The sequence below is a fragment of the Apium graveolens genome, chromosome 4 (assembly GCF_009905375.1).
Source record: "Apium graveolens cultivar Ventura chromosome 4, ASM990537v1, whole genome shotgun sequence".
Lineage (NCBI taxonomy): Eukaryota > Viridiplantae > Streptophyta > Magnoliopsida > Apiales > Apiaceae > Apium > Apium graveolens.
The window spans coordinates 18,011,761-18,037,691 of NC_133650.1; the positions used below are offsets into that span (position 1 = coordinate 18,011,761).

At 34.0% G+C, this 25,931-nt stretch overlaps 2 protein-coding genes across 2 annotated transcripts; one reads left to right on the forward strand and one right to left on the reverse strand.

Annotated features, from left to right (window-relative positions):
* Positions 1 to 248: 248 nt before the first annotated feature.
* On the forward strand, positions 249 to 11,771 carry LOC141717855 (aminopeptidase P1). The gene is made up of 16 exons (XM_074520070.1): positions 249 to 483; positions 677 to 740; positions 2,026 to 2,165; positions 3,273 to 3,557; positions 3,751 to 3,873; positions 3,980 to 4,219; positions 4,819 to 4,905; positions 6,871 to 6,938; positions 7,486 to 7,552; positions 8,523 to 8,657; positions 8,785 to 8,865; positions 9,459 to 9,513; positions 9,740 to 9,844; positions 9,921 to 9,992; positions 11,077 to 11,201; positions 11,401 to 11,771. Exons 1-16 carry the CDS (start codon positions 391 to 393, stop codon positions 11,560 to 11,562), a joined length of 1,902 nt encoding a protein of 633 aa, XP_074376171.1. The 5' UTR covers positions 249 to 390; the 3' UTR covers positions 11,563 to 11,771.
* A 2,004-nt stretch (positions 11,772 to 13,775) lies between these two features.
* On the reverse strand, positions 13,776 to 15,998 carry LOC141717856 (BES1/BZR1 homolog protein 2-like). Its single transcript, XM_074520071.1, has 2 exons — positions 15,626 to 15,998; positions 13,776 to 15,048 (listed from the first exon to the last, which is right to left on the reverse strand). Exons 1-2 carry the CDS (start codon positions 15,848 to 15,850, stop codon positions 14,329 to 14,331), a joined length of 945 nt encoding a protein of 314 aa, XP_074376172.1. The 5' UTR covers positions 15,851 to 15,998; the 3' UTR covers positions 13,776 to 14,328.
* Positions 15,999 to 25,931: the final 9,933 nt, after the last annotated feature.

Sequence of the window (25,931 nt, forward strand, 5' to 3'; positions counted from 1 at the left end):
CATATCTGGTAAACTACTAAATTGTTAAATTACTAGAAATAGTCTATTTATTCTACTAAATTACGCCCGCATGTTATTTTATTATAAATTTATAATCATAATATATTTATATAAATAATTTAAAAATAAAATATAACTTGATAAATAAAAATTTAAAATATTAATTTAGTATAATATAATAAATCCACATAAGTATTGGCGTTGAGCGACAAAACTAATGAAGAGGTGGTCATTTTCGGGAAACACGGGGGATATAATTAAAAAAGAAATCAAATCAACTACAATTGCTTTGCTAACACAATTTGACATAATCTCATTCTCATAAATCTCCAAACACACAGCACACATAGATAGAGATCATCAGCTTAATCAGTCATCACTCCTCTCACCATGGCGGACATTCTAGCTGATCTCAGGTCTTTAATGTCTTCTCACTCTCCTCCTCTCGATGCTCTTGTTGTTCCTTCTGAAGATTATCATCAGGTCTCCTCTCTCTCTCCCCCTCTCTCTCTGTATATGTGTATCATCTGATTGTATATATAATCATATAGATATTTGTGTGTATGTTATTTAGTCAATTATCTGGTGATTGTTGACAAGCTGATTGAATTTATAAGCATTGAGAATCGTACTGAATTTGATTTTGTGTGAATTGATTGATTTTGTATTGTTTCAGAGTGAATACGTTTCCGAAAGAGACCAGAGGCGTGCATTTGTTTCTGGTTTTACCGGAAGTGCTGGTTAGTTTATTTTCTATCTATTTATGTTTTGTATCATCACCTGATTTTATTTAGATTAAGTGAATGATCGTTATGCTTTAAACTCCATTTTAAGATGAAAATACTTTTTATTAATATACATCGGCATTTCAAGCTTAAATGGATCAGAGTTGTTCTTTATTACTCCAAACTATGTATGAAGAGGAGATAACAAGGCCTACATTACCGTGCTATGTTATTTAACTTAAAAATTTCAGATTTTTAATCTTCGAGGATACAAAGTCATTTGTTTTTACTTTCTTAGTACTTATTTACATTGTATTTTACCTTTACTTTTATCAAGCAGAATAATCGTCACATACAAATTTGATTGGAAACCAATCAAAACATATGTACATAAAATCTAATATAAATATCCATGTGTAGTAGAATGACTAATTCGTTTAATGGACGCCCGGGCAAACGCCTTAATGCCTAGACATCCAGGCGGTTCTCTATCGTTTTTGTGCCTTGATAACTATGCTTTTAAGGTTCTGTTTGCAATAAATTTTACTAGAAGAATCTTGTTCAAGTCATAGAAAAGTGAGAAAAATATTTACATTTCCAAATACTGGTGATTATTTTTCAAGTATCTTATTTTCCTAATTTCTATACCTAATTTTCTGCAAAACACGATCTTGTAAGGGTCAAAAAATAGTTTCTAAGCTTGTGGACTGTTAATACAGTAACAAAGATTATTATAAATAGAGTAATTCTAGAGCTCTCAAAAAAATTCAAAATTTTCCCAAAACATGGGTCGTCACTTATCTATTGGTTGTTTTCTCATAAATTTAATATACCCGTGTATGTTGATGTGAATCCCACTAATAAAAATGTGCCATGTATCATTTTGGGAGTTATTTTGGGATTTTTTTGGTACAGGTAGCATTACTCTTATAATTATTTGAAAAGCTCTCTATAGAATACTTTCAGTCGCAAAGATTATTATATATTATTTTAATATTATACGGATGGAGTGACATTCGTATATGAAAACAGATAACAATATTATAAGAGGCCAACTGTTATAATCACTTAACATACTTTGGAAAATGCTTCCAGTAGTGCTCTATCATTAGTATCCAGTACTGTCTTTTTTTTTGCCTAGTTAGTATCTAGTACAGTTGATTTTAATTGTTACTGATGCTACAAAAGAAATTATGCTTTATACTGGAAGAATAAAAATATTGGCGGTCTCCTTGTTAAGATGTATTGCATTGCTGTTATAGACCAAAAGTCCTCAATATCTGCTGAAAATTTATTTCAGGTGTGGCACTTATAACAAAGAGTGAAGCACTGATGTGGACTGATGGGCGGTACTTCTTGCAAGCAGAACAACAATTGAGGGATGGATGGAAGCTCATGCGTCTGATGGAAGACCCAAACATAGATGTCTGGATGGCAGATGTGAGTCCATTGTTCACAATCAACTATAGTATCACATAGAATGGTTAATGTCATTTAAAAAAAAATAAAAAATAACGGGTAATGTTTGCCATTGAATTAAGGGAATTTTTTTTATGAAAGAGCACCGAGGGTGCTACTTCTCAAAGCTATTTATTTATAAATCAATGTCTTTATTGGGAAGATTAGTACTGCTTCAATATTGCTATCATACACCACATGGTGTGGCATCTGAGCTGGATCCCTTTAGGTTGAATGAGACACTTCTCTTTCTTAGTTTCTTGTAGTAGAGTCCCTATTGTAATCTAAGGCTCTAGACAATTTGTTTTTGATTTATCCTTCTAATTTATTTTGATAGTTATTCATATAGAATTAGGTCTATCTGTTTCTAATGGTAGTATACTGAAGTACTAACAGTTAACAGTATTAAAATTTTACTTGTTAAAGTGGCTTGCCAAGTCCATGTACTGCTGCTTACATGTCCAATTCCATGTCCATATCTGAAATTCGGACACTTGGATTGAACACTTGTACCCGACATCCATGCCCGAGCCTGAGTAACATAGCTAGCTTGTTGTTTGAGAATTGAGATACAACTTATGTTTGGATGGTTCGAGTTATAATCATATTTTGCCCTGTCAAGGTCCAATAAAACTTCTATATTGGAAATTGTTTTCATAATTCTAGAAAATACTTTGTTATATGTTGTAGTAAAGTGATTTAGTTGGAGCCGAGTCATTCCTGTAATCAATTTGAATACTATGTTTATTGTATGAATAATATAGTTCTTAGCGTTCTTGCTGTCGCTAGTTAATTTACATATATAACTAGATTGTATGAAGATAATAGTTAATAATAAAATTTGAAGTGTTGAAGAATAATCAGGAGTTTGTTTATGAATTTTCTAAGGACTCCACTTGGATTTTCTTCTGTGTAAGTGAAGCAATTTTTTTTACTGTAATACAATGAATGTTTGTGTTGATTTTTTATACTTTTGCTTTTAGGATTTTGTTTATATTGATCTTCATCGTGTCTTTATATATTTTCTCATATAACAAGTATTTTAACTATATAATGGAGTTAACGAAGTGTTTTGATGTGCTATACCAGAATCTTGCAGTTGGTGCAACTGTAGGTACTGATACTTGGTGTTTATCAGTGGATACTGCGCAAAAATGGGAGCGTGCTTTCTCAAAAAAACAACAGAAACTGGTGCAGACGTCCACCAACTTGGTAGATGAGGTCTGGAAAAGCCGGCCTCCAGCTGAAGTTAATCATGTAATTGTACATCAATTACAATTTTCTGGACGTTCAGTTGCAGACAAGTTAAAGGATCTGAGGGAACATTTGAAACAGGAGAAAGCTCGTGGTATAGTTATTACAACACTAGATGAGGCAAGTGTACTCGTATCAAAGGATATTGACCAAATTTACATTATATTTTACCTTACCTTAAAGATTTTATAATCCTTTTCTGGTGGTGGTGGGGAGGATGGGGTTTGCTATGCCTTTGCTTTTGTGGACTTCTTTAAGTTAATGATATGAGGTGCTAAATTTTTTGGTGAATATTTGTTAACTATCTATGCAGGTTGCTTGGTTGTATAACATACGTGGAAGTGATGTCCCTTATTGTCCGGTTGTTCATGCATTTGCCATCGTAACGCCTGTCTCTGCCTTTTTTTATGTAGATAAAAGAAAGCTGTCTTCTGAGGTCATACAATTTCTAGACTCTTCTAATGTACATAGTTTGTACCATCAATTCTTTAGTTGATTTGACTTGTTGACATTGTAGGGAACTGTTATTTCTTTTATTACAGGTGAACTCTCATATGAAAGAAAATGAAATTGAAGTACGGGAATATGACAATGTGAGTTCAGATGTGATCCATCTTGCATCTAATCAGCTCACTTCCACTTTAGCTAAGAAAAATGAAGCAGAAGATGGACACAACCTAATATGGGTTGACCCCCGCTGTTGCTTTGCTTTGTATTCAAAACTAAATTCTGACCAAGTTCTGCTACAGCCCTCGCCATTGGCTCTTCCTAAAGCTCTTAAGGTAGTGCACACAGCATGCCTTTTCCTATTCATTTTAAATACACTGTGTTCCAGAAACGTCTTCGGAGTGAAAAGAAATAGAAAGAATTGATTTCTTCATTTTGTTCCTGAATAATTTTTAGGAAAGAAAGGAACAGAAAGATGTGGATTTGCGAAGAAGTTTCCTTTATTTTTGTCTCTAAGATTTTCTTCTCACTTTTGGGAAGATTAGGAGAGAAAGTAAAATGAGTCATTTTTTTTTTCTTTTTCCATCCTAGATTCGGGAACATAGCGTCAGGACTAGTACAACACAAATAAGTGACTCAAGATATATAGGGGGCTACTCCAATAGAAACCAATTTCAAATAGAAACTAGAAGCCAAATATTTTTTTTTTAAAACTAATTTGAAATATAACACATATGGTATGCAAATCGATCGTTGAGAGATGTAGAAAAATACAGTGAAATCGGATTTTAAAAAAAAACTTACGGTTTGACGGGAAAAATCAAATTAAAAACGAAGGGGAAAAGCTGAAATTGAGACACACACACTCATTATGTGCTTATTTAAGCTATATACATATCTTTCTGCTGAGGACAGAACTTTGTTAAATTTGTAGAATTCAGTTGAGATGGATGGGTTAAAAAAGGCGCACATTCGGGATGGTGCAGCTGTTGTACAATATCTTGTATGGCTGGATAAGCAGGTAGTTAACTTTGCGACGTGTTAAATGTTTAATAAAAAATCATATAACAGTGCTTAAGTTCTATCATGTTTGTGCCTATTTGAATCTTTTTACATTGTTTAAACTTGATGTTACCTCCCACGTTTATGTAGTCATCTTACTTTCGATATACTCTTTGATGGTGTGTGTGACACTTTTTAATGCATTAGATGCAAGTATCCTCGGAGTGGTGAGGATTTGAACCCATAACCTTTTTTATGGGGGAAGAAGAAAGGAGCCTTGCCAATAGGTTTTTAACGAATTTTCCATTTCAGCTCTTTTAGACTACATACGCCATTATATCTGTCACCTATTGTAACCATGAAATTTCCCATCTGCGTCTCACTTTGTTAGGGAAGGAAAATTCTCTAGATAAAGTTTGTGCTTTATGATATTATTCACATTCGTGATTCGACCATCTTGAAGATATCCAATATCTAAATATTACATCTACGTCATAAAATTCTATATGATTGTGTCCTATATACAGTAATGCAATTGGATAGCCAGACTAAGTTATAAATTTTGTGTTTTTATATTGTCATTTATAGTGAAGAATATTAATGAAATTCTTAATAGGTAAATAAATATAGATATGGATTAATAATATGGGCAGAGAAAGAGTAAGGTTCAGAGAGAATATGTGAACTGCAGTGCGTATATATTTCTCATATATTAGTTGTATTACAAAAGAGGAGGCTGCTGCCTCTCTTAGAGGAACAAAACTTGGTCCCTAAGTAGTTAACAGTAAACCCTATTGATGACATCATGACTGTGATGTCATGCCTACATTTTAACAGAAATCCATTAGCTTACTGTGTGCTCGTTTGGGAAATCTTAAAATAAGTAACTTATAACTTAAAATACACAAGTAACTTATAAGTGATAAGTAGATGAAACACTTATAAGTTATATAAGTGTTTATATAATTAACTTATATGTCAGAATTTTGTTTACTTAAATGAAGTAAAATAAATATTTTTAAAATACAAATATCTTAATTCGTGAATTTTAAATTTAAATAACATTTACAAACATATATTTCAAAACTAAAATTTTAAAAAAAACGAAAAATCAAAATAAGTTAAGAAAAAGTACGTCATTACTAACATTCAACTTTTCAGCTTATAAGTTGTAAATTCAACTTATAAGTTGGGTCGACAAACACTCGTCGATAAGTACTTACGGGCTTATTAGTCAATAAGCCACTTATTTGGCATCACCCAAACAGGCCCTGTATTTCTAATTCCTATTTACAAAGATGTAATCAATAGCCTGATTAAGATATAATTATATTTCAGAAACTGATTAATTCCAGACCTGATTTGAGACTATTTTTGGTATTTTCTGTTTCTATAAGCAACAAATAATAGATAGAGAAGAGAAATAGAGGTAGATAGGGTGAGATTAGAGACAGAAAAGAGAGATCGGAGAGAAAGAAACAGATCAGAGAGAGAAATCAGAATAGGGAAGAAGAAACCCTAGAGAGAGAGAGAGAGAGATTGGTGGTCAAAGCCATTTTCATATATTCATTCATAATTCCTAATCTAAAATGTTACAACTGATGTGGTATTTATAGCCTAAGTCTTGTAACTAACTCTGAAAAGACACCAATGCCCTTACTGTCCTATAATACTACTAAGACACCAATCTAATACACTACTAACTGGTGCTTATTACTAGTAGTCTATGCTATTCCTGACATTATAATATTTCATTTGATCATTTTCTAATCTTGGTTTCATGTGATTGGCATGATATATGCTTCAAAAGATTGTACTAATCATATATCCAGACTATTTAAACACTTTCCTGATGTTAGTTCTTTGCCCTGAAATTTACCTGCACACACACACAAGGGAGGAAAAGAATGAAGAAGGTATCTTTTTCATGAGCCAGTATTTCTATCGGCTAACTTGATGTTTCTTTCCTCTCTGCTAATTTCAGATGCAGGATAATTACGGGGCATCTGGTTACTTCAAAGAAGCCGAGAGTACAAATAATAAATCCTTGAAGTAAGTTTGTACTGAGCTTATGTTGACTTTCATTGTAAGTATGGCACTATTAACAATGATCAGGGCATTCTTCGATGAACAATTAGTATTCAAACTTTGACCTTGCTGTATGGATCCGAACTTGATTACTAGTAATGAAGTTGGACCCATTCCCGTCGAAAACTTGATTACTATAAATATTAATGAGGTTGGACCCATTCCCGTTTCCCAAAGTTTTCTTGATTAACTTGATATAAAATAAACTCGTAATTTAACAGTTTCACTATTCATGTGAGTTCATGTGAGTTAGTGATTCTTCATAAGAACTGTGATTTTCAATTTTTTTTCTCCCGGTTTTTCATTTTATGATCCCCAGCATAGCTGGCCTAATTAAAGAAAATAACACATTAAGAGCCATTTTTAAAATCTGCCAAGTGCTAACTATAAAGATTACTTGAGTAATTTAAAATACATTTGTTTTGGAATTTTAGCTTCATGCTACGTTGGATATGCATGTCATTATATCATATAAATTATTGATATATCTTGTGAATGAAAAATAATGCAGGGATAACATGAAGCTGACAGAAGTCTCAGCAAGTGACAAGCTAGAGGAGTTCCGTGCTTCAAAAGAGGTAATTGTGAATAATATGGGAATTCTAATTTTCATTTAAAGCCAAAGCCAATAATTAGAGCATGTATTCAATAGGTATGGGAGTTCTAGTACTCCCTCCGTCCCAAAATGATGTTCCCGTTTTGACTTTTTGAAATGTTCATGGTAAGCGATTGACTACTAACTTACTTCTAATCTATAATATCAAACATAGTCATGAGTGATTTTGTTGGATTCGTAGTTATGAGTACTTTAATACAATGAAATTTTTATATTTAATACTAATACGAAATTAAATATATTAACAATGGTTTTTGGTGTTATTTTTCCTTTGGAAATCTGTATCTTTGATGTGACATAAAGTTAGGTCTCTTTCCCTTGGAGTTTTAGTTAATTATATTATTGAAAATTAATGTATGTATGTAGTTTTGACTAATAAAAAACTGTCTTTTGTATTTTGAATATCATGGTATAAATAGAAATTGGCACTTCGACTTAGCCTTTAAATTTTGTTCACTATGAAGTACGGTGCTTAATTTTGATTTTTGTCCATACGGTTACGGAGCATGTATTAGTTCGAACTGTTTTTTTATTGTTTGGTATGGATATGGCAAGGACCTGGGTAGATATATTCTCTTAGAAGTTATTTCTGCGGGGATACAGGGATAATGAACAATTTTGTGATATTTAACAATTGTTGCCTTTTCAGTTTAGGGAGATCAGAGATGTGCAAGAGAAAGTCCCAATTTTTAAATAACATTAAAATAACAATTAATAAGTGATATTACCGAAGTGGTGGCCCCTTGTCGAATTTCATCTAACAAAACAAGGCTTAAAGCAAGTGAGACTATGATACAATGTCATACAAGATGTTTTTAATCTTCTTGTACAGTAGCTCAATCTAACACTTACTCAAAGCTTTGGTAAATTGTACACTGTTATGCGGTTTAAGTTTTTTTTCTTAATTTTTTGTGTACATATTGTTACTGCAGTATTTTAAAGGCCTAAGTTTTCCTACTATTTCATCGGTGGGTGCAAATGGGGCTATTATCCACTATACACCAGATGCTAAAACGTGTGCTGAGCTTGATCCAAATAAAATGTATCTGTGCGACTCTGGAGCGCAGGTTTGCACCGTTCTTGTGTATTATTGGTCTTAGTAACTATTGAATATCTGAACACTGCTATACAATATATTTTCTTGCCCATATGTTTAATCTATTAAATTATATAATATCTTTCAAAATTGGGTAGTATCTCGATGGAACTACCGACATTACCAGGACTGTTCATTTTGGAAAACCGTCAGCACATGAGAAAGCCTGTTACACTGCGGTACGTGGTGCTTGATTAAATTTGTACTTTTATGTTTACTTAAAACCAGAGGTCAAGGTAAATGTTGATCCCGCTCTTGTGTTGATTCATTTTAAGTCACCAAACTCCAAAAGTTAGAAAACCCTTTCCCATATATTCTGTGATCAAGTCCTTCCCTCTTTCTAACAATAAGTTGCAGACAAACAGTTTCCTATAGAAAACTATGCCTGCTATTTTTAAGTCAGAGTATCTTCATTCCTCATCTTAATTGGATAGTTTAATTCACATTTTAATTACTTGCATGTGTGTGATGCTTATATCCAACATTTTGTTTTAATAAGTAAAATGGGTCTGTTTCAAACAGAAAAAGGAAATGATTTCACCTTATCTTTCCTCATCTAATGTGGCACTAGTAATATGTTGCAAAATAGGTTCATGAGCTCTTTATGTCTGAAATTTGGACAATTGTTTGTGTTTCCAACCTATTGTTTGCTAACCTACTAGTCGTTATGTGTTTACTTAATTTATAAGAGCAGGTATTTACGTTTATGTATATTTCTCGACCCCCTCTTAAATTTCTGTTTCACGTTAAAAATTTTGTTTGAAATATGTAGGTGTTCAAGGGTCATGTTGCTCTGGGGAATGCTCGGTTTCCTTGTGGAACTATGGGTACTAAAAGTCTACATTTGTCGTGCTTTACTCTCAATATATTATTTGACGATGCAGTCTATTTGTTTACCAGTGAATTACTAACCACTGCATGGTGTAGATGATTGTTTGCATTCGTTTGCTTAATTTGTTCATTTAGATAATATGATCTTGCATAAAAAAAAATTCTGTCTTAACAGATTATTTGTAAAGACATCTGTGTTCACTGGTTTAATACCTTATACAGGTCCTACCCTTGACATTCTTGCTCGACTCCCACTATGGAAAGTCGGTCTCGACTATAGACATGGAACTGGTCATGGAGTTGGAATTTTCCTGAATGTCCATGAAGGCAAGTTACAACTGGCCCTATTAAATTCAGTTTTGACTGTGGGTGTTATGTTTATCTTTCTTTTTCATGTACACAGGACCCCATGGCATTAGTTACAGACCGCCACCTCGCAATGTGCCTTTACAGGCTTCAATGACAGTCACCGATGGTAAGAATAATATTTCCTATCATTGACCGTTATTGCTGCCAAGCACTCATATGAGATGAAATTGTAAACATATACTATTTATTGGACCATCAGTTAACTGTTGTCTGGTATAGGAAAAGGACTTCTGAAGAGGGACCATCTCTGTAAGCACGTCATTACAATAAAAGTTTGAAAATAAATCTCAATATATTAATTAGGAAGTTTAAAATATCAGTTTTTGTTGTAGTACTGTAACTTATGTGAAATCATACAGAGGAGAAAGAGTCGTATCTTTAGATGTTCCTTGACAGATAAAAAAATTGTTATTATATGTCCGACAATTTTTGCACAGCCAAAAAATATTCATGTCCTTATAATCTATTAAAACCCAACTCCACCATGACAAAATGTTGTGCAAGAATTGTCGGACATGAATATTTTATTAATAAAATATAAGTTAAGTGCCAGCCAAGATAATAAAATGTTATATTTTATTTAGCTAGAAATTGTTATTAATAAAATGAGAGAGAAGAGGCTCTTAAAGTTTTAAAGAGCCTCTAAGAGTCTCTTGAGCTTCAATTTATGTAATGCGCTTTATTTTTTTTGATTAAAGAGCCTCTCGGAGATGCTCTTAGTTGATGTATACTTAAGGATGGACCACAGCCAAGATGCATATGGGCTAGATTTTAGCTAAATAATCTTGAATGGTTGATGACCGCTGTGAATGTAGTATTTGACTGTGGAAGGTTATACCTTCCTTGTGTTTGATTGAGAAAGGCGACTGAAAACAAGGACAGTGGGGAAAAAGGCCATCTGCTATGTTTCATGCTGAAGCCATCAAGAATGTAGCAAAGCCCATTAAATCTTATTAGCTATATATTGTGAACTACAACTGTAGAAGATCAGTTGGCCTCAAATTAAAGTTATACAACTGTGGTAGTGGACAAAGATATATACTTTAAAATACAAGTTTTTGAAGTAAAAAAAAATTGTCCTGTCTTCCTACTTTTCCTGTTTCCCATTCCCTTTTCTTTGCTAAATTTGTCTCCCATCCTTAGGGTGACTGGTAGAATCCTTTTGTGATTATTTTTTTTTCTTATTTAAGAACCTGGTTATTACGAGGATGGAAACTTCGGTATAAGATTGGAAAATGTGCTTATAGTCAAGGATGCTGATACAGAGTTTAACTTTGGTAACAAGGGCTACCTAAAAATGGAGCACATAACATGGGTGAGTAATCTTCATTCTCATGGGAAAAATATACTGGTATTTGATCAAATATTTGTTAGGATTTCCTATATGATCTTAGAAATACATGTTTTACTAATCTAGAAGTTGGTTTCCTAAATTTAGAATCTAGATAGGTTGCTAATCAGAAACAAGTTACTAACCTTTTCCTGAGTTTGATACGATCATTTTTCTTGTTTAGGCACCGTACCAAAGAAAGTTGCTAGACGTTGGTGCCCTGGTACCTGAAGAGATAAATTGGTTGAATACCTATCATTCCCAATGTAGGGAAATCCTTGCTCCGTTTTTGAATGAATCTGAGATGACGTGGCTAAAGCAGGCCACTGAACCCATTGGTGCATGAGGATACGGAATTCAATATTTTCTAAACTGGTTGCTGTAAAAGTCTTTATTTTTAAATAGTTTAATGTATTTTGCATAATTTGTACTTTCTCTCGAAAAAATGTGCCGATTCTTTCGGTTTGGCAAGTCAAATTTCACTTTAGTTTGATACAAAACTGCAAATGCCTTAAAATATAATTTCACCAATGTGATCACATGGTAGATGATCTATTTTCCTGGCGATCCAATTTGGTAATGTTTTTTTTACGCATGTGTAAGCTAAACGTTTTTGCTTCATCTTTCAGAGCTGTACTTTCTGTTCACACTTCCTCAAACCGCAAACTAAATCACACATGCGGTTTGCTCAAATTTTTAAACCGCAACCGCACCGCGTACCCTTGAAAACTGCATAAACCACACCACGAAAATGCGGTGCGGTGTGGTGCGGTTCACTGCGATTTATACTTTACAAGTTCAAAAAAATTAAATAAATACAAAACTTAAATTTAATCAAATTTCCGAAAATAGTTTTAGTCGATCAGAATGCAACATCTTAGTTTACTAGTATAAATACTTGGATTTTGGTTTTCCTGGTGAAAAAATACAAATAAGAGATTGTTTAGTCTCTTTTTAATTTGTCAGAAGATCGCGTGATCCATTTAAATTCTTTAATAAATTTAACATATAATTCTAACTCAATAAGTATGTTATTACCATCCGGTGAAATTCAGTTTAACTAAGAATATAAAATGGTTCTTTATGTTATCCGATAGGAATATAAGTATATATATATATATATATATATTTAAAATCACAAACCGCACCGCACCGCGCGGTTTATTAAAAATTCAAACCGTAATCGCACCACAAAAATTAAAAACTGCAAAAATTTTGCGGTATGATTTGGTGCGGTACGCACAGTTTTTGCGATTTTCTGTTCACCCATATTCCCTGCCCAAGTCAAGTCACAGAGACCACGTATATTTTTAACCTACAAAACGCAGTCACTTCACGTTGATATACTCTTGATTATGTTTTGCTTCAAATAAATTGTTGCTCATGTTTTTGAATGACTAAATTCATTTTTCCGAATGCACGAGTCTCGGACTTGGAGCCTGATCCCCAATTCCTTGCCAAGGGAAAGTATACAGGAAAGCTGATGAACTTGAATAATCTTTTCTTCTTTTTTTTTTGTATTGGATGAATTGTAAAACTTCAATACATAAGTTGAATTGTAAATTCTCAATACATAAGTTGAATTGTAAAATTCAGAAGTTAGTATTTGCAATAGTACAGCTACCAAAGTAGTTCAATACATCTTCATGTCTCGAGTAAGAGTGGGTTTTGGATCTGTTCTTGTTATCTTTATAGAATTTTCATGTCTCCGTTCTGCTTGATACGAAAATGATGTGATCTTCGCTTTTTTTGCTTCCTCCTCGTAATATCATTTGACCTCGATAATGCTCAACTCTATCAGTAGTGATAGAATTAGGTTCAAGTTTTATTGGAAGGCACACGCATGTATGGACATTGCAGTATATATTCCCTCGTTACAAGTAAATAATCCTAATTATAACCAGCATGTACTGTGTTATAATACAATTTTGATATGGGAATTCACGCAATGTGTAGTTTTACTAAAGTTCTCAAAATAAATTATCTTAAAAAAGAAGTTCTAGAAAAAGCACTCTTTCATATTAAATATCAATTTATTTAGAAGGGGTTTAGCGAATAAATGGTCAAAGGCAAAGCATGAGAAATAAAGAAAGCGGGGTGATGAATTAATAATAGTAGGTAAGATGAGAACATCATGAAGCATGAGAAAGGCCAGAAGCACATGCCCCCATTAATATAAAACCAAAATCACATGGTAGCAAGGGCCCAAAAACGAAGGACTTCTCATTTGTTCCAATGGGAGGATAGAGATGCTCTTTTGTTTTTTTTTTTTTGACCAAACAAACACACCACTTGCGCATAATACCAGAGCGTGACATTTGGATAACTCTTAAACCCCCTCCTCAACTTGTCACATTCAACTAATTCAATCAAGTTTACACACTATTATAGTAATTACACACACGAACATGCAATCGTGTATATGAATGTGACAACTGTTCCAGTGTTTCCCTGCAGAGCATTTCTATCTCCGCTTTCATGTGTTCCTTGTATATCAGAGTTTAATAATCAGTTTTAATCTTGTTTTAGTAGCAAACGTTTACTAACAAGCAACAGAACTTTCAAGTAAAAGGAATTTTTTTTTTATCATATTCAGCAACACAGATTAGGAACAAGAACATGGAACACACCGATACCACATTGCATGCTTTGATTGACAGAACATATTCTGAAAGCATAGAATTCAAGTATTTATCACAGCAAATCCTAGAATCTCTAACACTCAAACTATTAAACACCGTCCTATTCACAATCAAGCTATAACATATTATGATCAATACACTAATTCGATATAAAGAATAAATGTAAAAATGTCTACCGAGGGATGGCCTCCCGTTTTCCTTTCTGCTGTAGTCTTTCATGTCCTGAGCACATTGACTGACTAGAGTTCTTTAGATTAATACAACTTCAAGTCTGTAATTGGAAGACGAGACAGAGAATCCACGAGTAGGGGGTATGAAGTCCTTGGACAGTGGGTAGAATTCACAGGAAACTACCAGACAATGCTGCGGAGCAGTGAAGTATCATCCGCCAATAGCAGATAAAATGTACCATTAATAAGGCATATGAACCTCTTTCAATGTTCCTTGAACAAAACATCTCGTTGCAATCTTTAATGAGCCTTCCCGCTACCAAGAGTAAGCTCCAAATCATCTACCCCAACCTCATGTATCCTCTCTCCCTCCCAAGCCCTTACCGTGCAACTTTCAAACTCAAATTCTGGCCCTCGCGCCCTCTTTGCTGCTGCTCCCCAGCCCAATCCCCCATGAGTATCAACTGCACCAATCTGGTGAGCAACTGGTTTGACAAGATTAAATGTGGGCGATGTAGGCACAGCCTGGGACGGTGCTGCCTGGAAACTAACCCACCTTCCAGAATCCACTGTGGAGGCATCAGACTCGTCACACTCGGGAATCGTGGCTGGTGTGAAATGGTGGTGGTGATGACGACGAGTAGGGCTAGCAGGGGCAGAGGCAGCAAAAAGCGGGTGGCGAAACAACATTGAGTTATTAGTAGGCAGCTCCCATTCGGGTCTCTTTGAACCTCTTGAAGTTGGGGAAGAAAGGGGCGGTGTTACTGGGGCACTGTTGGATATTCGAAGAGGAGGGAGAGAAGAAGGAATAGCAGCTAAGTTGCAAAGAAAAGGAAGAATGTAGGATGAAGGATTCGACTCACGAGTAGGGCTAGGGAAAGATGAAGATGTAGGGCTGGCATGGTAAGAAGGTGCTGGACTAGGGAATGCTGATGACATTGGGCTCGGTTGCATTGATGAACATGCGCTCATATTTGTCGGAGTGCCTGCAATTATCTCACCAGGGGGTGGCTTGCATCCCTGTGACAAAAAAGATCAAAACACAAATTAGAAACAAAAGTAGCAGCAAACCATCTACTTAACAGATTAGTATAATTTCAATTCTGCATTACATCGCAAATGCAGACAATGTAGATAATCAATCCCCGAATTCTTAGCAAAATGGAGATACAATGTAGACAATGCATAGCCAATATGAAAACTTTGCCACTATAACTAAACTAGCAGCAACTAGTTCACAACAATAGTTATTATCACTTTTGCAGCTAAATATGTAGTAGCAATAGTTTTGCAATAGACCATCAAATCATACAGGATCAAGATTGCAATTAAAGTTGAATCCTAAACCATCATCAAGTTTCTAAATTTAAACAAGATCTTGAATCAAACAGTGAAAATGCCCAAAAGTCAAAAACTCATTTTTTAATCAAAAGAAACAAAGACAAGCACATGTGAATCCACTGTAACATCACAAGACATACACTTTTTATAGATCTATCAACACAAATCAAGAACCCCAAATTAAAAAAAAAAAACAAATGGCATCAAGATCCAAACATAGAGATGCATAGATTCGGAAAGAAGAAAAAGATGGTACCTTTCTGTAAGTAGTGCCATCTTCTTGGACAATCCAACCAGCTTCATTACAAAGAGCTTTCAAGACTTCATTATTATCACAATGTTTAGGAAGCTTGAAATTACCTTGAGCTCTAAGACCAGCATATATCTTTGCAGATATAGCTCTTCTTCTTCTCTCTCTTCTTTTGTTGTTTTCTCTCTCTTTCCATGTTGGTAATCTTCCTATTGCTCCCCCGGCCGTCATGCCTGCAACACCTTTTATGTATATGTGTGTTATTATTGAGTTGTTTGTAGACTTGTAGTTGTAGACACGAGAGAGAGAGAGAGAGATTTGTTTGTGCGGAGTTGAGAGACTTTTCTTTGTTTCTCTTTGCTTTTGTAAATGAAACAAATGGATTGAGCAAATATCTGTAGGTTTATTTATAAGTTCGACTTTTTACGTATAATGAAATAGATCTAAACTTAATTAATTAAAGATCGAATCTTTAATCTTTTCAAGACAAGAAGTAACTAGATCTATAACAATAAAATATATACTCCCTCAATTAATTAGGCAAGTTTCCTATAAATATATAATTACCAACACAATTATACGTATACTAACCTCAAATCCGTGTGATATACGGATTATTTTTAGTATTACATAATTTTTTTAAATATAATTTGAAATAAAAATTTAAGTTAGGAAACTTATTTATTTGAAATTTTAATAATATGATTCGATAATAGTTATTAATATACACATAGGTGTATAAGTTAGTATTACTACAGTTTTTAAAAATAATGTAATGATTGAAATTTTTATTTTTATTGACATTTATAGGTGTGTTTACGAATGATTATTATATTTAATTAAAGGGTAAATTTTAGCCGAGATTAATAAAATACGAATTGTGATTAGTCTGTTAACCGACCAAATCCAACTAACTATATTCAGATTTATGTTGGTTTAATATGTTTAAACCTGAATCAAGCCTGCAAGGGTTAAAGAGGAGATAATTATCCTCTTGGTCACAGATTCGAATTCCGCGGGAGGATAATTTATGATTATGCCTCCTAAGTCAGAGCATGTTGCTTAAATGCTATTTATCTTGGTTCACGTGGTTTGTAGGTTATTGCGTGAGCCCGTAGGGTTTACCCAGTGCGCACCCAAAGGTAGCGGCTGCGGGTTATCTACGATAAAAAAAACCTGAATCAATAGTAAAATTTTACGTGTCAATGGAAAAAAATTATTTTAGCTTGAGGCCCGTTATATCAACCAAATTCAGCTAATTATACTTTTTATTTTTATTTTAGCCATTGGTGATTATTATTTTGTTTTAGACCGAATGGATAATATGTATTATTTTATTTTAATTTGGTGAACATTATATCGACCCCACGAATTTCTTTTCAAATTTTATTTTGTTATAGTCTGGTCCAATAATATAATATTTTTAGCGAAATCAATAATATTTATTATTTTACTTTAGCCCAATTCTTCATATCCAACTAATTATATTTAATTTTTTTTAAAATTGGATCAATAGCATAATTTTGTTTAGCCCGGTCAGGTGAATTTTATATATTATTTTATTTTAACAAAAATCATTAAACATATTATAATTATGTTATAAATATTTATCTATTTATGAGAGTGTAATGGTGACCAGACCGACTACCAACCAAACTTTAATTGTTTCATCTTTAATATAATAGTATGGATATCACACACGTACTAAATTTGTTTTAGATAGCATTTTGATGATAACTAGTTTAAAATTTTCATTCATTTCCTAAGAAAAAAATTACACTCACAAGTGCTCTTTATTACCTTACTTATGCATATTTTTAATGATGATCTTCGCATATATACTTTTTGTTGTGCTAGACATGTCTGTACAATAAGAAGACTAAGTCAAATTGACAACCCTAAGTAAGTTGTATGGTAATCTAAGTGTTAAATATATTTGATAATGTCATGTCTAATATGATTTGTGTTTAGTTTTCAGATCTTACTTAAACAGGACAAATCAGTACTTAACTGGAAATCAGCACTTATACTGAAATCAGAACTTAAGTTGTCAGAACTTAAGTTATTAGGAGATATTTATCAGAAGATAATATCAGGACTTAAGGAGACTTTCAGATAAGGAAGACGGCTGATTGAAAGGAAAGAAGATCAAGACGAACGCAAGAAGAGATATGCATGAAGAAGGAATTATATGAAGAATAGAATACTTGGAAGAAAAGATAACTGGTTAATATATTTTAGGAAGCAGAATTATATTCCATATCAATTAGAGATTATCTTGTAACTGTGTAGTATATAAACACAGACATAGGGTTTACATTATATGTGTTATCATAATCGAAGTTATTATTTATCACTGAGAGAGGACAGTTCCATATTGTAACAGAGTTTGATATAGCTTGTTTTCTGTTACTTGTGTTCTTTAATTCGATTTGATTGTGATAAACACTGTATTCAACCCCCTTCTACAGTGTGTGTGACCTAACAAGTGGTATCAGAGCAGATCTGTTAACACACAAACAGTTTAAGATCCGAAAATAATCATGACTGAAGAAGAACAAACTCCAACTAAGCCCACCAAAACTGAAGAACCTTCAAAGACTCAAATCCATAGTCGATATGAGACTATTAGAGTTCCCATACTGAAACCATCTGAATATTCCATATGGAAGGTGAGGATGTCTATGTTTCTGGAAGTTACTGATCCGGAATACCTTGATAGAATCAATGAAGGACCACACAAGCCAACCAAACTCTCTGTTGTAGTTGCAGGTGAACCAGCAAAGTCTGTATCAAAGGAGAAGAGTGATTATACTGCTGAAGATATCTTATCAATTGCTAAGGATGCTAAGGTACGACACTTGCTGCATAGTGCTATTGATAATGCAATGTCAAACAGGGTAATCAACTGCAAGACTGCAAAGGAGATATGGCATGCTTTGGAGACTATACTCACTCAAGAGTATGAACACTTTGACTCAAAGCCTGATGAGTCATTAATTGGTTTATATGACAGATTTGTCAAACTCTTGAATGATTTGTCACTAGTTGACAAGGAATATGATCTTGAGGATTCAAATCTTAAATTCCTGTTAGCACTTCCTGAAAGTTGGGATTTGAAGGCCACCACTATAAGAGACAACTATAATCTTGAAGAGACAACTCTTGATGAAATTTATGGGATGCTCAAGACTCATGAACTTGAGATGGAACAAAGAAACAAGAGAAAAGAAAGAAAGTCAAGGACAGTTGCTCTTAAGGCTGAGGAGGAATCCCCCAAAGCAGCTACCTCAAGGAAAGGCAAGGGAAAAGCTCTCATCACAAAGTTTGATACTGAGTCATCAAGTTCTGATAGTGATGATGACTCAGAAACTGAAAGCTTACCTGAGATGGATGCTGATGAAGAGATGATGAAGCCGTGTGCTCTTATGGTGAAAGGAATCACAAGGATTGCATACAGGAAATTCAGAAAGGGAAAGAAGTTTTCCAGGAAAGGTGCAAGTTCTGATAAGAAGAGTTTCAGAAAATCTGAAGGCAAAGGAGGAAAGTCTGACAGAGGAGATTACTCAAATGTCAAATGCTACAACTGTGGTGAGAAAGGCCACATATCTCCTGATTGCAAGAAAGTGAAGAGTGGCAAAGGCAAGACTCTTGTTACAAAAAAGAAAAGCTGGACAGACACTTCATATTCTGAAAGTGAGATGAACTATGTCTTGATGGCAAATGCTGATAGCAGTTCTGATGCTGCTGAGTTAAAGATACCTCAAACTACTTATGCCTTTCATACTGATGATATTAATGAGTTGAGAAGATATCTTAAAACCATGTTCATTAGTTATAGAGATCAAACTTTAACATGTGAAAGATTAACTTCTGAAAATCTTGCTTATAAGAAGAGAAATGATTATTTAGAAAAAGAGTTAGTCATGTTCCATCAAACTCAGAAAGATAGAGATGATGTCTTTTATGTTAGGGATGAAATACTTAAAATAAATGAATCTCTAAAAACTGAGTTAGAAAAGGAAAAAGAGATAATCAGGACTTGGACTAACTCTGGCAGAACAACTCAGAATTTGTTAAGTAGTGGAAACTGGAAAGAAGGCTTAGGTTATGGAGATGATAAGAATGATAATGGAACTGTAGAGATTGAGCCTATAGTTGTTAAACAAAAGCCAAAGGTAAATCATGTTAAGTTTGTAGCTGTAAAGTCTGATAATGATAAATCAGAAGTTAAAGAGAAATTAACTTCTGACAAACCAAAATAGGATAAGCCAACTGAAGTAAACATAGGCTTAATGACAAAGAAGCAGTTTAAACATAAGCTGAAAGATGTTAAGAATGTAAACAAGGTAAAGTCACCTAGGAAAAATAGGAATGGACAGGAAGGTGTGAATAAAAGTAATAATTATAAGTATGTTCCTTATGCTCCTAGAAAAACATGTCATAACTGTGGAAATTCTAACCATCTGGCTTCTTTTTGCAGGAAAAATCAGAACACAAACTCCCTACCTTCAAAGTCAGGAGTTAAGAGTCAGTGTGTTAGATATAGGCCACAAATCCTTGTTTTCATTGTGGTAGTTTATGGCATTCCATTTATACTTGTAAGGAATATCATAGTTTGTACTATGATTATTATCAATTAAAACCTTCTTTAAAGAAAGTTAGCATTGTTACTTCTAGTGTAAGTTCTGATACAAAGTCTGATAGTGTAAATGTTGATAAGAAAAATATTAACATAAACTCTGATGCTAAATCCGCTGCAAATATTAACAAACTTAATAAGGCCAAAGGATCCAAGCAAGTCTGGGTCCTTGAAACTAATCATTAGTGGTCTTTGTGATTGCAGGGCAACAGGAAAAATATCCTAGTTCTGGACAGTGGATGTTCAGGACATATGACTGGAAATAAAGCCCTGCTACCTGACTTTGTGGAGAAAGCTGGCCCAAGTGTTTCTTATGGAGATGGCAACATGGGAAAAACTTTGGGATATGGCAATATCAATCTGGGGAATGTCATCATTGAAAAAGTAGCTCTGGTCTCGGGACTTAAACACAATCTGCTGAGTGTTAGTCAAATATGTGACAGAGGTTATCATGTGGATTTCTTTGACGAACACTGTGAAGTTCTAAGCAAATCTACAGACAAAGTTGTTCTGAAAGGATACAGGCATGGTAACATTTATGAAGCCAAGCTCTCAACAAGTACTGATGGTTCTGCAATCTGTCTGTTAAGTAGATCATCAATTGAAGAAAGCTGGAATTGGCACAAGAAACTCTCTTATTTAAATTTCAACAATATAAATGAACTAGTCAAGAAAGATCTTGTGAGAGGACTGCCAAAATCAGTATTTGCTCCTGATGGCCTTTGTGATTCATGTTAGAAGGCAAAACAAAGAAAATCTTCTTTCAAGAGCAAGACTGAATCATCAATTCTTGAGCTTTATCACCTACTACATGTTGATCTATTTGGTCCAGTGAATGTCATGTCTATTGCAAAGAAATAATATGCTATGGTCATAGTGGATGAGTTCACCAGATACACATGGGTGTATTTCTTGCACATAAAAAGTGAAACTGCATCTATTTTGATTGATCATGGAAGAGTTCTGCAAAGACCATGGAATAAAGCAGGAATTTTCTGCTCCTGGAACTCCACAACAAAATGGAGTTGTTCGTAGAAAAAATAGAACTCTTATTGAAGTTGCACGAACTATGCTTGATGAAGAAAAGTTGCCAACCTACTTTTGGGCTGAAGCTGTGCAGACTGCTTGTTTTACTCATAATGCAACACTCATTAACAAGCTTGAAAAAACACCATATGAGATGGTGAAGAAAAAAGAAGCCAAATCTGAAGTATTTTCATGTATTTGGATGCAAGTGTTTTGTTCTTAAGACTCATCCTGAACATCTATCCAAATTTGATCTAAAAGATGATGAAGGAATTTTTGGTGGATATCCACTTTCCACAAAAGCCTTCAGAGTCTACAATTTAAGAACAAGGGTAGTCATGAAATCTAACAATGTCTCTTTTGATGATAAGAAGATTACAGGACATTAAGATTTCAATGATCATAATCGGCTGAGATTTGAGAATGAAGTTTTAAATTCTCATACTGTAAATCTTGACACTGTAAATCCTGATAGTCTAAATCCTGACAGTTTAAATCCTGATACTGCAAACTCTGATGGATTAAACTCTGATGTTATTGAAACTGTGGTGACTACGTCAAAGGGAGATGCACCTGTGCAGGGGGCATACTAAAGATACAACCACATTTCAAGAAGCATCAGAACCTACAACAGGCTCTTCAAGTTCTGATTCATCAAGTTCTGATGGGCCAAGTTCTGATAATTCTGGAAACTCAAGTACTGATATTTCTGGAAACTCAAATTCTGAGGGATCCAACTCAGAGAGCATAATTTCAGGGGGAGCATCAGAAAATGTTGATGAAGAAAGCATGGATCATGGGGGAGCATCCAGTTCTAGAGAAAATCTTCCATCTGCAAGGAAGTGGACTAAAGCACATACACCTGACTTAATTATTGGAAATCCTGATGCAGGTGTCAAAACTAGAACAGCTACATCAAATGAATGTCTCTATCACTCTCAGACTGAACTGAAGAAAGTGGAAGAAGCTCTTCAAGATGCTGATTGGGTGCAAGCAATGCAGGAGAGTTAAATTAATTTGAAAGAAATAAAGTCTGGACCCTAGTGCCAAGACCAAAGAACAGATCTGTTTTTGGTACAAAGTGGGTGTTCAGAAATAAAACTGATAATGATGGCATAATTACAAGGAATAAAGCAAGGCTGGTTGCAGAAGGATATTCTCAACAGGAGGGAATTTATTATGATGAAACATTTGCACCAGTTGCTAGATTGGAAGCCATAAGGATATTTTTGGCTTATATTGCTCACAAAAAGTTTACAGTCTTTCAAATGGATGTGAAAAGTGTTATTCTCAATGGAGAATTGGAAGAGGAAGTATATGTTCAACAACCTCCAGGTTTTGTAGATTCAAAATTTCCTAATCATGTCTACAGACTTGACAAAGCACTTTATGGCTTTAAGCAAGCTCCAAGAGCATGGTATGAGACTTTAGCTCAATTTCTTCTGGAAAGTGGATTTAACAGAGGAACTATTGACAAGACACTGTTCTACCTCAACCATGGAAATGACTTACTTTTGGTGCAAATATATGTTGATGATATCATTTTTGGTTCTACAAATGAAAGACTTTGCAAGAAGTTTGCCAAACTGATGCAGTCAAGATATCAAATGAGTATGATGGGGAAACTTAGCTATTTTCTGGGCCTTCAAGTCAAGCAGAATGAAGAAGGCACTTTCATTTGTCAATCCAAGTACACCAGAAATTTGGAATGCAAGATTGTTCAAGTGCATCCACTCACATGGCCACTGCAACAAAATTGGATAAGGATACTGGTACATCAGTAGATATTACTAATTACAGAGGTATGATTGGCTCACTACTCTATCTAACTGCTAGTAGACCTGATATCATGTATGCTACCTGTCTTTGTGCAAGATTTCAAGCAGATCCAAGAGAACCTCACTTAACAGCTGTGAAAAGAATTTTCAAGTACCTTAAGGGTACAGCTGATCTGGGATTATGGTATCCTAGAGAATCAGACTTTAAGCTAATAGGTTACTCAGATGCAGATTTTGCAGGATGCAAAATTGACAAGAAAAGCACAAGTGGAAGCTGCCAATTTCTTGGAGGCAGATTAGTTTCTTGGTTTAGCAAGAAACAGAAGTCAATTTCCACATCAACTGTAGAAGCAGAATACATTGTTGTAGAAAGCTGTTGTGCACAGATTCTTTGGATGAAGAATCAGTTACTGGATTATGGGTTAGAATTTTCTAAAATTCCTATTTACTGTGATAATTAAAGTGCTATTGCTAAGACAGGTAATCCAATTCAACACTCAATGACAAAGCACATCAGCATTAGGTACCACTTCATAAGGGAACATGTGGATGAAGGTACAGTGGAATTGCATTTTGTTCCAACAGATCAACAACTAGCAGATATCTTCACAAAACCACCGTGTGAAGCTACTTTTACAAGATTGGTAAATGAACTTGGAATGGTTTCAGGTTCCTTCTCTAAATCTGCTTAGTTTATATTCTGATACATCAGATTTTATGATCAGTATTTACAGATATTACTATCTTTGTGTATTTTGTGCTTAAATTGAAATTTGCTTAAGTGCTGATTGTTGTCTGATGTGAATTTCTAAACTCTGATAGGGATATGAATGTTTCTATGACTATTCAATCCAATGAGGATAACTGTGCTAGATGCTGACCTAGTAATCTTTAATATACTAAAGATCCCATGTATGAAGTAATTGTTTATGTGGAAATCTTTTAACACAAGCAAATTCTGATATTGAGCTTAGGTAAGTTTACTTTGTGTATCTTATTACTAAGTTAAAAACTAGAATAGTGCTTATTATTTGTTAAGTTCTGATGTTAGTAAATCTGGTGAATGTACTAAGTGCTGATAAGCCTTACTTACCAAAAGAAAAAGAAAAGAAATAAAAATCAGGTACTCCTTTGAGATCTAGAGTAAAAATATGGAAGGGAAGACCCAAGTGCATTGCTAGTATTAAGTTATATGCATTAGAAAAGCAAAATAAATATTTTATTGGTGACTTTTCACACTCTATGATTACTGGAGAAATACTCTGATAATAGCATAAATTCTGATAAGCAGTCGTGACTCACTTACACTGAGAAGCCACTGTAAAATGGAATTTCAAAAGATGCATAAAATGAGCACAAAACAGTTGAGGTGGACTCATGCATGAACTCATTCTATAGTAGACTTCAGAATACTGACAGATTTTGAGCAAAGTTCTTAGTTATGCCTTATTCCTAAGATGTACTGAAGTGAATCAGACTTTAATCTTTATCTGATATTTAGCTTACTGCACACACATACACTCCATATGAATGATGAAAATTACTGTGGTGATAAATGTTATTTTAGATGAACAGTTTAAGTGTCAGTTGCATATATTCTGAGGACAAGTTATGATGGAAATTCTGAAGATTAAGTTCTGAAGAAATGAAATCAGTATTTGTGTGAAGAATTACAGAAATAGGCATTCACTTTTCGAGTTAAGGAGTCATGTTCTAATAACTGTTAAGTTCTGATATAAGTCTAAGTTCTGATATTAAATCCTGATTCTTTACTTGACTTATTTGTGGTTCAATCTGAAACAGTCATATTTAAAATCAGAATATGTTTGGGTGAGATATAAACATTCAACATATTTGGGTTAGTGGTACTCGTATATGCACAGTAATTTTTACTTGTTCGTGTGCTCATTAACTCCTATTTTAAGCTTCAAATGGCTGTCATTATTACTCATCGGTCTAGGGAGACGAGGCTTTACTTCTTTACATTTCACATTCCATACATCCCTTGGTCTTCCCTTATCTATATAACTGACCAATAATCCTTCAGTAAAAATCAATTCTTTCTCAAACAATGGCTCAGTTTGGTTGGTTTTACAAATATGGCACGAACACTGTGCATATTTTTCGAAATGGAATTCCGACTGCATATCTTATCAACAACATTCCTTATAATCTCTGGATTCAATTTCCAGAAATCATTCAAAATGACTTGTTGACTGTCCAAAAAAATCTTCATCTCCGTTCTCTTCGTCAGCAGGAGAGAATCATTCGTCTTGCTATTCTTTTTATTGAAGATAGGAAGAAGAAGGATTAATTGCAATCCTCCTGTTTCTCTTCACTGTCAGCTTTGTCAGTCTTTTAGACTAGGACTAAGGCTGTTGATGTTAGAGATTTTAGACTAGGGCAATCTTGTAATTTTATGCATGTAATTTAAGTTTCATGAAATGTATTCATTTGATATATTAATGAAATTTTACTTTATTACAAGATTTTGTCTCTGAGTCATTTCATATTCTGATGACCTTTTAAATTCTGATAATAATCAAGTTATGATGCTAACGTGGAAATATTTATTTACTCAGTTTATTTTTGGTCATTACCTCAACGATCATATTTTTTTTGAATATTCGTTTATGAGAGATAAAGCAGTAATAATCATTTATTTAATGGGATTACTTGGTTAGTGGGATGGTTTTTCTCCTTGAAAAACTGCATGTAATAAGTAATAATTGCTTATTAACCGTGCCCATTAATTTTTGCCTTAACTGCTACATGTTTGCCAGGTGTAAAGGTCTGTTCTACTACTTTTTAACTGTTGTCATGTGGGGTGTCTAAGTAAAAGAGATAAAAGACTTTTAAATCTTTT

Bases quoted from the DNA above. Each gene is read 5' to 3' on its own strand.
- LOC141717855 (XM_074520070.1), top strand. From the start codon at position 391: ATGGCGGACATTCTAGCTGATCTCAGGTCTTTAATGTCTTCTCACTCT. The intron at 484-676 runs GTCTCCTCTCTC...GTATTGTTTCAG, and splicing joins CTTCTGAAGATTATCATCAG to AGTGAATACGTTTCCGAAAG. The intron at 3,874-3,979 runs GTCATACAATTT...CTTTTATTACAG, and splicing joins AAAGAAAGCTGTCTTCTGAG to GTGAACTCTCATATGAAAGA.
- LOC141717856 (XM_074520071.1), bottom strand. From the start codon at position 15,850: ATGACGGCCGGGGGAGCAATAGGAAGATTACCAACATGGAAAGAGAGA. The intron at 15,049-15,625 runs GTACCATCTTTT...TTTTTGTCACAG, and splicing joins ATGGCACTACTTACAGAAAG to GGATGCAAGCCACCCCCTGG.